Source organism: Scophthalmus maximus, chromosome 6 (assembly GCF_022379125.1).
Source record: "Scophthalmus maximus strain ysfricsl-2021 chromosome 6, ASM2237912v1, whole genome shotgun sequence".
NCBI classification, from domain to species: domain Eukaryota; kingdom Metazoa; phylum Chordata; class Actinopteri; order Pleuronectiformes; family Scophthalmidae; genus Scophthalmus; species Scophthalmus maximus.
Genome location: NC_061520.1, coordinates 15,544,756 through 15,556,778, shown reverse-complemented (window position 1 = coordinate 15,556,778; position 12,023 = coordinate 15,544,756). Strand labels below are relative to the sequence as shown.

Genomic DNA, 12,023 nt, shown 5'->3' with positions numbered 1-12,023 from the left:
TCTCCTCAACAACCAGAAAATAACAACACTCAACGATACTTGAACCTTCTCAGGGGATCTTTGATGTCATTTCTTTTTTAAGCATGAAGAAAGTGAGAAGGACCACCCCTCAGGAGGAGCAGTTGTGATATTCTGTGAAGCAGCTAATGACACTTGCCAGACGGTCCAGGAGTTCCAAGAGAGAACCACAGGGGTTTGAGCACAATGCTGCGTATGTGCGTATATTTGTGTATGAACAGAAAATAACAGACTAGACTGGACATACAGTAATCTTTCTGTCTTTTTATTCACTGTCACACAAGAATGGTTTGTACGTTTACTGTAAAATGTTAACCTCCGGGGAATGATTTAAACATTAGTTTTTCTCTTTTTTGTGACAATTTCTGCGTTAATGAAAAGTCAGTATTGTGGTGTTTTGGCAGTGAATGAGTCATAGAACTGTTGTCAAAATGTCAACTAATGTAAGATTGTTTTAAATTCTCTATCAGTTGATGTGGTTACAGAGGTGCCATGTTGTTGAGCAGTGGTGGAAAGGTTCCAAAAACCTTTACTCAAATACTGTTTTTCAATACAATTTTCAGATACTCGTACTTTGAGTATTTACATATTACTTCTACTCCAGCTACATTCAAGGACACACATATATATATATATATATATATATATATATATATATATATATATATATATATATATATATATATATATATATTAGCATGATTCAGTACATTGAGCATTATTTGTTATATTTATTCAATATTTTATTAGATTTGTGTTAGATATTAGATTAGATTTGTGAATGTTTTTAAGGAGGACTAATTAATTGGGAGAATATTTTGTACAAAGATGAATCAAAGACATCACTTGTCAGTAAAGTTACAGGACAACAACACGGAGGAAGTTAATATTAATCATGTCCAGTACAAGGCTTCTCTGTCTCTCTCAAACACACACACACACACTTTTCTTCACTGCCTTGGGATAAGTGCTCTGGCTTTCCCTCCCACTTTGGTCCAAAGCCTTTCTCACTGTTTGCTCTCATGCTTTAGTCTGCTTATATAAATTATGCGTTGAGCTTTTGCCTCTAATTTCAATAAGTGGGCTGCAGGCAAAGTAGTACAACATAAAATAATGCTTTACATGAATATACAAGCCACTACAAAATAAAAGCATTGTGGGGACCTGACAAAGAATAACATAAACATACATTACTCATACGGTAAATGTTTTTTATCCAAAATGCATACATCATTTTCTTCTATTTGTCTGATTTTATAAACCTTTGCGCATGCTTCCATTTGTCCTTTTGATGTAAACTGTGTTAGTGTATCCTCACAATAAGTACTGTTGCCATACAAGTACAAGTCTTTTCCACTCCAGACCATTCTGTATGATTGAGCACTGAAAATGAGTTATTGTCAATACATTGCAAATTAAAGCTGCACAATTTGACACAAACATGTAACATGTAGACAAGCATACTGAAAATCCAACACTGACACAACACAGTGACTTAGAAAATTATTTTGTTTTGTGTAACGTCCAACACATTGAGCATGATTCAGTCCATTTAATCAATATTTGATTAGATTTATGTATTAGATATTATATACGATTTGTGAATGTTTTGAGGACAAATCAATTGGGAGAATATTTTTGTACAAAGATGATGTAAAGACATAACTTGTCAGTAAAGTTACAGGACAACAACACTGAGGAAGTTAATATTAACCATGTCCAGTACACCTTCTATTCAATATAACAGAATCATGTTTTTTTTATACAACTCAGTTACAACTGTAAAACAAATATTTATGAAACCACATTCAGTCACATTCAACAAACGTTTCTCACGTCCTTTCATCAACACCTATTAAGGTAACAGTGGAAAAACAAACAAATGAATAAATACATACATATATTTTGTTTCAGTTGGATCAACACTGACAGTGAAAGACATCTGAACAAATCAGGGAGAATTGAGTTGTTGAACAAGAGCAGCTGCTTTGAGCAAATGAAGCCCTGAAAAAAGTCACTTCGTCACGAGCTGCATCAGGAAGCACAGGTTAGACTCAACTGTAAACTTGATTAACCACAGAAAGCGCTAATGCAACATAAAATAAGTAAATATATCATATAGTGTAGATACACTATGCTGTTTTATTAACGAACAGAAAATTACATGAGACAAACTTACAATTGAGTTGGCACACAATGGCAGTGATCCGACTGAGTAGTGTTGGTCTGTCAGTGTGGTCGCTGCGCAAGTGCAAGCTGTCTAACTAGTTGAGAATTACTGTATATCAGGGATCAAGTGCAAAAGACACACACCGTAAAACTTAACCTATAATAAAAACCCAAAGCTATCCTGCATCCTTTTCAGGTTAATGTGAGTGGAGCCTCTGCAGACCGGAGGATACAGTGGAACCGTTTCTCTACTTGAGGTGAAAGAAGGAGGATGGTTTGGTTGGTGCAGCCATGAGCATGTTGGCTTGGTTCTTGTGAGTGATGTGGATCTACAGTAAATGAAAGACAGGTCATTATAAGACAGTGGTATGTTGCACTGACGAAAATAACATTGCTGATATAAAAAAAAATAGGGGGAAAGTCAGGGAATTACAGCAACCCCCCCAGAATGAGTACAGGTAAATAAGAATGGAATAAAATAGTCGGCAAATAATAATTTTTTGCAAATGCAAAGACTGTATATCATGTATATGATATAGTGCATTAAAACATTGAAATATGTGCTGTAGAAAAAAAAAGTATGATTAAGTTGAAATATTGACCTCAAAATGTAGCACAGTGAAATTACTTTAATAAATCTGAATCACAATGTCTGAGCCTTTACTACACTTACAGTACAAGGAGGTTGCATCCATGGCTCCCCGTCAATCTGCATGGGCAGAGCTTTGATTGTCCTGCACACAGGGAGGAGGGACAGTGGCATTAGATCATATTGTACAAATTTATATGGGAACATTGTGTCCAAACACCAGACCGCAGGGAGAAGGATACAACAACAGGGACACCTTGTCATCCATCTGTAGGTAAAAGTAGCTACACAACCTGATGGTGATCTGAGAGGTCTGTGCCAGTCTGCGCCCAGCACTCTTCAGTCCAGTGTAGATTTGTCCCATCTCGATAGCTCCCTCCAGTCCCACCACCTCCAAACGCCTATCGCTCATATCTGCAGAGTGACGAATCACAGAAGAAGAGAGGGAAAGACAGGGTTGATGGCATCTACATCAAATTAAGCGGGACAAGTAGGAATTGTTGTTTTGATATTTGGACCCCATTAATAATGTGAGAGTACTGACGGCCCAACCGTCCAAGCCTCACCCTGTGAGATTTCCTTAAGAAGTTCAGGGTCAGTGATAACCTCATTGGGCTCCACCTCTGGCACACCATCAGGCTTCTTGGACTCGCCCCAGAGATTGGAGCCTCCGTGCATGCTGGGAATGTTGAGGACAGCTATGCCCTCAAGAGACATGCTGCTCAGGTCCAGGTATTTCCCACAGCACTGGCGGAGCACGAGAACAGGTTGTTTTAGTAGTGTCAGCAGTTATGTGAGTGGCATATTATTAGCTCTGGTGAAACAACAGCATGACTGTAGGGAGAAGTTTTCACCTCAATCGTGAGACAGTCCTTCAGCCTCTTGCAAGAGGCAGAGATGGTCTCGGACGTGGCAAACTCAAAATACCAAAGTTTGTTCTTCATTCTTAAAAACAGGAGAGAACAGAACTTCACCATTACAGATTTGTTTTTGTTTAAAGAAAAACTAATCTCTGCTTTTCACATGAAAACACTCATACAGGTAATGTGAGGCCTCACCTGCTATTGAACCTATGGGGGTGTTTCTCTCTCATGGAGTGGAAGCGATGAGCAATAGAGGCATCCTGCTCACATGGACACAAATACAATCATATGAGATCATATTTTGAGCAATGTTTTACAATTCATGTTTATGTAAGAAAGAATTTAACAGCACGTTTTCAGCTAGGACTAAAGGAATCCATCAATAATCATGTGAGGTATGTGCACTGTTATTCCTCCCTGCCGAGGTAGTGACTCACCACTCCAATAGAGAAGTAGTTGTTGATGATCTCGTATGGAACAGGGTCTCCTGCCTCTCGAGGGTCGTCTGGTATCACCTGGACGCTCCAGCGGTCCATGGGAACCATCTTGCTGGCTTCGATCTCCCTCAGGATCTCTCTCAAGTCCGACCCATCGTAGCCTTTAAGTGGAGTAACAAAGGCAGCAGGATGAGTGTGTAGCCTATGGCGCCTATGTCAGTGCCAATGCCTGAGCGATTGGTTTCAAGGTAATGTGTTTATGGCTCTACCTCCTCCCCAGCGCAGACAGCGAGCCAGGTCGTTCCCAGTACCCAGAGGCAGGACAGCTATCGGAGGATGCACCTGCAGATCAGCTTTGTCTGAAATCACAGGTACATGGTTTAGCTCAGAGATGGTTATCTGTCATCACCAATGTGCTGCACGAAACCCAGAAGGACCTGCAGCACCTATAGCATCCAGGAGCCAGCCCACTGTGCCATCTCCTCCACACACCAGGATCCTGTAGTCACGCAGGTTGCGGAAGAAGTGCAGTCTAAAAGACAAATTTTCAAAAATGAATGTGAAGGAGAGACAAACAGACAACCTGCAAGTCCCAATGAAGTGTAAGTGTTGTGTACCCTGGTGCAGGACCTCCGTTGGACAGGTTGTACACTTGACGTGGGTTCAGCAGGTACTGAAACTTCCTGAGCACTCTGCAGAAAACACACAGACAGAAAGAAAAAAAGAAACAAACAAAGAGGAGATTAGTCTTATTAGATTAGTCTTCATTTTTTTACACAAGGGGTGGAAATCAAGGGAATTATTAATAATACACTAATGCCAATGGCTGTATGGTAACCAAACACAAGTAAATCGTCAACACATCATAATCTCTGTGAAAGTAAGAAAGTAAACATTTCGGACAGAGAGCAAAACGTTTATCGACAGATTTTGTGGAAATACTGCACATGAAGCCTGTGTATTGATAACATATTGTATAAATAATTATAGTTGTACTGATGTTCTATTGCCTTACTGATTATTTCTACCACCTGTGTCAGGGCTTTGAGCTGCTCACCTTTCACCCTGCTTTCCTCCACTCTTTGGGTTCACAAACACCAACAGTGGATGGGTGTCTGGAAGTGGAACAATCTGAAGAAAAATGGGCAACAGCATAAGCCGACTAGATCGTTTAACTCATCCGGAGTAGCTATGTATCAGTGTGTGGACTCACCATCACATGCTGCAATACATAAAATACAAACACAAATTTACGCTGACGACCGCTGCCTTTCTCTGTCAAGTAGCACACAACCAATTACCACCTGATACTAAAAATATACACTTCAAACTGAAGCATTGGATCAGAGGGTTTATCTGTGCAGATGCAGACAAAACCATCACTGTTGCATTCGTCCATGACTGAAGTAAACTGAACAGACTATAAAGACATTAGCATAGTCTTTTTAAACATGAAAAATAACATGACGAATCACAAAAATTAGAGATCCGCCAAGTAGCAGTGATGTGCAGATGGTAGATTGAGCAGACAACTTGAAAGGGAAACACAAGGGTGAACAGTTGGAAAAGAAATGAGAGTCTGTAAGAAGATTTGATGAAGGCAGACCTGCAGAATGTGTCCATCAGGGGTAACGTTTAACAGGCTGGTGTCCTCCTCCTGAATGAAACGGAGGATAATTAACCAACAAACAGGAAATTAACTCACAATGATCCCAAAAATATACATTTGCCAAAGCCAAATTATGGTTTTGATTTACTTATTTATTTATTTGTTGGTTAACAGGCTCATTTCACCTTGGAGACGGCGTATATGGCCCAAGGAGGCAGTATATGATCTCTGAGTGGCCCACATTCGCAGGACGATAGGCCAGAGAGGAGACACTCAACATGACGCTTAAAAAGAAGACGAGGTGAGCATGACAAACACATGTTCCTCTCTAATTCATGCATTATGATACACAAACACACAATCCTCACCATCTCCTGGCACCACACACAACGTCTCCCCGCTAAAGTTTTGATCTTCTTGTGGCAGATCTGACACTTGCTAGATTTGCAGTCAGCTTTGATCCAGTCGTGGGATGCTACCTGAGACACAGAGGAGCAGAAGCAAGGGTGATGTCCCACTACTGCAACCTTTTTTTTTTTTTCAAGTATTACTTTACTTTTCAAGTATTATTATTTTCAACATGTTTACACCCATACAGCAGAAGTGACTGCAATACCGAGCATTGGTTTCACGTTTCTGTGCAATGTCTGGACAGGTCTTAAGATGCAAATACAATTCAGCAGAACAATGTTCATGTTTGCCACTGTGGTGCTAGCAAAACAATCCAGCCCTGAATGACTGCAGGAAAAATTGCATCATTATGGATTTTTTTAAAGGAATCAGCACAGACCACACCGTCCTCCAGAGCAGCTGTTGAGGCTGCTGATTCATGACTTTTTGGACAACCATCGACTTCTCAGACATGCATCACCAAATCAAATTTCCTGAAAGCACACTGGCACCTCAAAGGTGCCAAAGCAACTGACACATTTCGGGCAGCTCACTGTTTTGATGCATTAAAGATCAGTGAAATCAGTGAGATGTGGCTGTGATGCAGCAGAGGGAGAAAAAAAAGATCACTGTCTACATTTGTGCAAAATCAGGACATTTAAACAGATGTACGGAGCAGACTGTGCCAGCTGTAATCCGCACTTAAATTAAAAAAACACTGATGGGTTGCACTTATTACTAACTAATGCCTCCTAATGCTTCCTGTGGTTAATGTGTTTACTGTCACTGCCTTTTGGATTTTGTCAGGAAAAAGAGAATTGAATATATGAACATATTCTCCTAAAATCATGGTCAGTATAATTTAACTTAAAATTCAAAAGCTCAGAGCAATAGAAGGAAGTGGTTATGAGAAGGTATTGTTGCGCTTTCTTACACTGATCTCCATTTTAGATTTGACAAAGGTACGACCACAGGATTCAGGATTCTTGTTGGCACACTGATTGTGGACAGTGTACTTGCAACCTGTGGGAAGAAAATCGGACAAAAGTGTTCATGAAAAAGTTTTCTCTTCTTGAACTATAGATTCCACAATGTTTTCCTATTTCTAGAAAAATATGGTGACCCTGCGAAATTACAGGCAACAAACATTTTTTAAATATGTATGAGGTGCGAGTCTGCCGCCTAGTGGCTTCTCTTACAGGTGCAGCAGAGTCCCTGCTTTCCGAGTCCGAGCAGCATGTTCTGACACACACCACAGTAAGTCGGCTTGTTATAGTGCTTCATCCTCCAGATATGCTGCCCATCCCTCTCTGTCATCTGTGGGTGAGGGGGACAAAAAAGGACATTAAAAAAAAATTGTAAAAAAAACCAAAACACTTAAAAAAATTACATGAACTTGAGGTGCTGCATACGGAAAAAAAATAACAAGACAAGACTTAATGAAACTGTAAAATGTTTTTCACCTTCAGTCCAAGCAGAACTAGTAAAGGCACATTGTTCATGCCTCCCTTCACCCATTCTTCCAGGGTGACGGTACCACTGTCGTCCACATCGATCGCTGTCATCATGTCTTTCAGCACCTGTACAGGCACAAACACATCTGCTTCTGAGGGAAATCCTTTTGTGCTGGAATTAAAAATCACACAGGTTTTCTCATTGGATGAATAAAAAAAGAAAAAGACTCATACTGGTCTGAGCTCAGTCACGTCCCAGCCCAGGTAATCAGCAGCTCGCATCATCTGGGTGATTATACGATCCACTTCCTGATGGAGAGACGACAGACTTTACCTCCACGGTGGACTTTGGTGTGGCCTAATCATCTTGAATTAGTGAGCAAAAATACTATAAGACAAGACAATCATGCTATGTGTTGTACACTGACTTACTGAGCTGTCCAGGAGACCGTTGCAGTCTTTGTCGTAAAGTTTGAAAGTAACTAGAAACACAGTGAAGACAATCAGTGATCCAACTGTCGTTTCTTCAATCTTAATTACTCAGTCGTATACAAGACACCACAATAAACATGATAAGTGCGGTAGATAAGGAAGATAAAAACCAACATTCAAGCTTCTCTCGTGGCTGTCCTTCCTCCAGCACTGAAAAGTAACAGGACACATCACGCAGAAAGACGCCTCCTGAAATCAAAGAAATGTGCAGAAGCTTTTGACCAAATTTATTACATTACAAAAATCTAAAACATCTTAATTTTGTCACAGCAACAGAAAAGCAAACAGTTTATCATAGATTTTGGAACAGGTGCACTAATCTCCTGAGCTACGCCTGCGACCTCATTCCAGTGACGCAGCACTACAAGAGGAAAGAAACAGACTAACAAACAAGTGGGCGTTGGACAAAGGGTCCACCAGGAAACACAGTTTGTAGCATTTCTTTTTTTTAAGCTCTGAGCTGCTTTACCAACCACTATCTGAGCTGAGCATCACTGTAGAGCTCAAGGCTTTTCCTCTGAACACTTGCTCAGACGCACAGAGTGATTTACCTCCTTGGGGCAGTGGGCTCTTGGTACTACCATCCTGCTCTACGTGTTGGAAATAGCGAAAAAGGTGTTCGCAGAAATCTGCCGGAAAGACATCCACCTCCAGGTACGTCTTGAGAAAGAGGTTGAAACCCACTGCGTCAATGCACTGATGAGAGAAATCAAAGCAGTTGTCACATTGACAAAGCAACAATGTGCTAGTGTGACATTTATGGTAATGCTCCATTTTACAAGGAATGTGTTTTCTGGATATTTTCTAAGATTAATTATAAGACATATAAAATTTTGAAATATTGCCATGCAATTAATGGCATGCATTGTGCCATTATTATTTTAAATAATAGCATAATTGAGGGTGCAAATGTAATGATATCTGTCTGCAGTCAAGCAGACAAAGATAAATGTGGAGTAAAGTTTCCTTAACCTAAACGAATAATGAAATAATATTTACTTGAGGTTTAAAGGTACACTATGCATGGAAAATTCACATTTTCCCAATAATTAGCTCAAATTGTTTTCTTCAGGAAACTTCCTAAGTGTAGAAGACGAAACATAAACAAGAACATGCACTTTTAAAATAAAGTGTAGCCACATGTTTGATTGTTGAGAACAGATCTGTGTCTACTGTGACGGTGACTGACCTCTCCAAAGGTGTGCCGGGCCAGCCGACCCCCGGGGTGAAACTCCTTAATCACGTCTTTCACCCTCAAACTGCTGTCTGCAAAGAGAACAGTTGACATGAAATTCACTCCCGTCAACACTTCTACTCATACGAATCTGTGCCATCTGTCTGCTCTGAAAAACCCCACATGGAAGAGAGAACAGAGAAGCTCAGTGAGTAATTCAGTTCTTAGTCTATTTGCCATTAACTCCCACATGATGATTACATGGCTCCTGCAACAGGAAACATGTCAGATCATCACTAATTGTGGACATGGACGTACGTTGTGTTTCCTATATTAAATCTGGGTTTAGGCCTGGCTGTTGGACGTAACACACAGCAGTGCGAGGCCAGAGATGAGCAGGTGTTATTATCCATTCTTCCATTATTAACTGTAAAAATACCCCCCCTCCCCCAACACTAAAAGCCTACAGACCAATTTCATTTCTTTCAAAGCCTCTGCAACATATTTTTAGCACCGTGCCACTTTCTGTTTCCTGTCAGCAGGTCTACTAAATTCGGCACTAGCTCAAACCCTGGGCTCAAGAGCACTGCACTTGCATGTAAGCTGTTGTTTGTGTTTCTGTGCTGATGGAGAATCACGCTCCAGAGACCAGTGTTTTTTGTTTGTAATGGTGCATCAATAAGAAGAACTTCCTCAGTCGTTGATTTTTTAATGACAATGTCCAGCACTAAGTGGCAATAGAGCTGTTTGTGTAATACGGATCTTCTCAGAGAGGAAAAGACTCTCAGCTAAGTTTGCACAAGTGTTTCAAATGAACAGAGGAACAAAAACAGCATAGAAAAAAAACAATATTCTGACTGATTTAGGCACGGGAATTTTTCTTCTTCTTCTTGGACTTTGATTTTAAATACACTCACCCTTAACTCTCTTCTTTTCTTTGTTTTTCTCCCTCTACTAGTGTTAAAAGAAATATTCAGATCTTTTACTTAAGTCAAAGTAGCATGTAAAAATGTAAAAAAAAAACACTCACCTTGCATTTCACTGTTGCAGCTGGATGCTAATTTTAAATAGATCATATATAGTTGGGTTGTTTAATCTGCAACAATTTTATAAGCTGATTATATATTTTACATATGAAATGAAAAATCAGCAAGTAAATAGTAGCTTACTCTCAAATACATGTAGTGGAGTAAGAACAACAATAATTCACGCAGGAATGTTTTGGAGTAGAAGTATCAAGTAACAAAATGAAAGCCCTCAGGTAAAGTACCTCAAAACTGTAGTATCACAATACTACTAATAGTTAGTATAATGTATGTATTAACATTCTGTGATGCATACATTATTTTTAAGTACACTTATTCAGTCTTGACAAGCCTGGTACCCAGACAAATTCTGGGAGCTCATTTCATTTGCTCTGCCAGACTACTAATAAGCATTTGATGCCAGGCTAGACTACTGCATATATAATCACATTAATAAATATTTTGAGAGAGAGAGAGATTGTCTTTTTTCTTGTCCTCCTCCATAGCAACTACAGATAGTCCAAGCTTCAATAAAGCTCCCCTTCAGCTGCTCACTTAATGTGTCACATGCTGTATTAACATGCCAGTAATATCTATCAATTAACTGAGGAAGTAATGTAAAGTGCAAAGGTTAAACTTACATTCCATATAATGCTGCAGCTGAATAAAATCCACAGGAGTCAGGGAGCCCTCTGTATCGTCAGGGGAGGCCATGTCGATCAGCTGTGTGAGCAAAGAGAAGATGAAATGACATGACAGTCACAGAGGCGACGGGGATGAAAACATCCCAGGCTCAGGCACCAGTCCCCCTGCGAAAAGTAGGTGAAAAGAAGGAATCAGTATATTCCATGTAATCGTCTTAGGCCATCCTGTTTTGGCAGTGACTCATACGAACTGGTTCGCCTCCATTCCTTGAACTATGCACACCAGTGACGCCAGACACTCCCCTGTTAATGGACACTTGTTTGGTTTCATGGAGCTTCTCTGATAACTAAGGAATCCAACAGAGAATTACACAATGACCTGCTGCGCATATAGCAAATGTTATCATGCAGATAGTTGTCAGCAGCTATTCAAACATGGGGATTGGGTCAAAGGTGTGCTACAAAACTGATCAACATGATGAACTGGCCACAATTTACCAACATTGCTGCAGAGCTTCAGACTCTTATGAACTATTAAATGCAAAACAGCTAAAGTAGTTAATACCAGTCTGGAGAAACATTTACTGTAAACCTAACCAGCTCTATTCTCTGCTCCCTCAGCTCCGAAAAGCCACTACAATATGTAATATCCCATCAGCTTGATCAGCACCGTGCTGCACCACTCAAGAGTCTGCAAAGCAATTCAGAAATCATCCATTGAGATGAAAAGGGGGGCATCCATCAAACAGGATTCTAACAGGAGACCGGACAGGCTGGCAGACTTTGAAAAGAGCTGCTCAGGTGTTCGGTCACCTGCCATGACTCCTTACCTGGTCGCTCACTCTCTCTCCTCGGACGTCCGCTGGTCGTCAACACAGACGGTCCCACACACGGAGCTCCGCCGCACGGAGCTGTCACACGTCGGCTGACGGCAGCTGGTGCTTGTGGGTACTTGCGAGCCGCGGCATTAGCGGATATAAGGGATTAAGAACGGTCGGAGGAGGAGGAGCTCCCGGCCGTAATCACAGTTAGTGGCACTGCCTCGCACTTTTTGCGCGCACGCACCCACACATTGCGCACACGCACTCTGATACAACGCATTTTTCTAAATACTGAGGCTTTGAGCCTGGAAAACAGAATGAGGCCTCGGGCTTTGTCT

General features: G+C 40.7%; 1 protein-coding gene across 6 annotated transcripts; it reads right to left on the bottom strand.

The window, feature by feature from the left end:
- Positions 1–1,215: 1,215 nt before the first annotated feature.
- Positions 1,216–11,865, bottom strand: dgkab (diacylglycerol kinase, alpha b). Of its 6 annotated transcripts, none has more exons than XM_035632304.2 (25): positions 11,695–11,865; positions 10,862–11,029; positions 10,226–10,252; positions 9,211–9,287; positions 8,573–8,717; positions 8,136–8,210; positions 7,962–8,011; positions 7,764–7,838; positions 7,539–7,655; positions 7,275–7,392; positions 7,010–7,098; positions 6,054–6,164; positions 5,871–5,969; positions 5,683–5,733; positions 5,134–5,207; positions 4,694–4,768; positions 4,523–4,608; positions 4,346–4,435; positions 4,077–4,237; positions 3,835–3,899; positions 3,631–3,721; positions 3,343–3,523; positions 3,070–3,190; positions 2,861–2,921; positions 1,216–2,516 (listed from the first exon to the last, which is right to left on the bottom strand). In XM_035632304.2, exons 2-25 carry the CDS (start codon positions 10,932–10,934, stop codon positions 2,436–2,438), a joined length of 2,193 nt encoding a protein of 730 aa, XP_035488197.2. In that variant the 5' UTR covers positions 10,935–11,029; positions 11,695–11,865; the 3' UTR covers positions 1,216–2,435. The 6 variants fall into 6 exon arrangements, with proteins under 6 accessions (XP_035488197.2, XP_035488196.2, XP_035488201.2 ...); XM_035632303.2 differs by having other exon boundaries at positions 10,862–10,943; XM_035632308.2 differs by having other exon boundaries at positions 10,226–10,291; positions 10,862–10,943; positions 11,695–11,863.
- Positions 11,866–12,023: the final 158 nt, after the last annotated feature.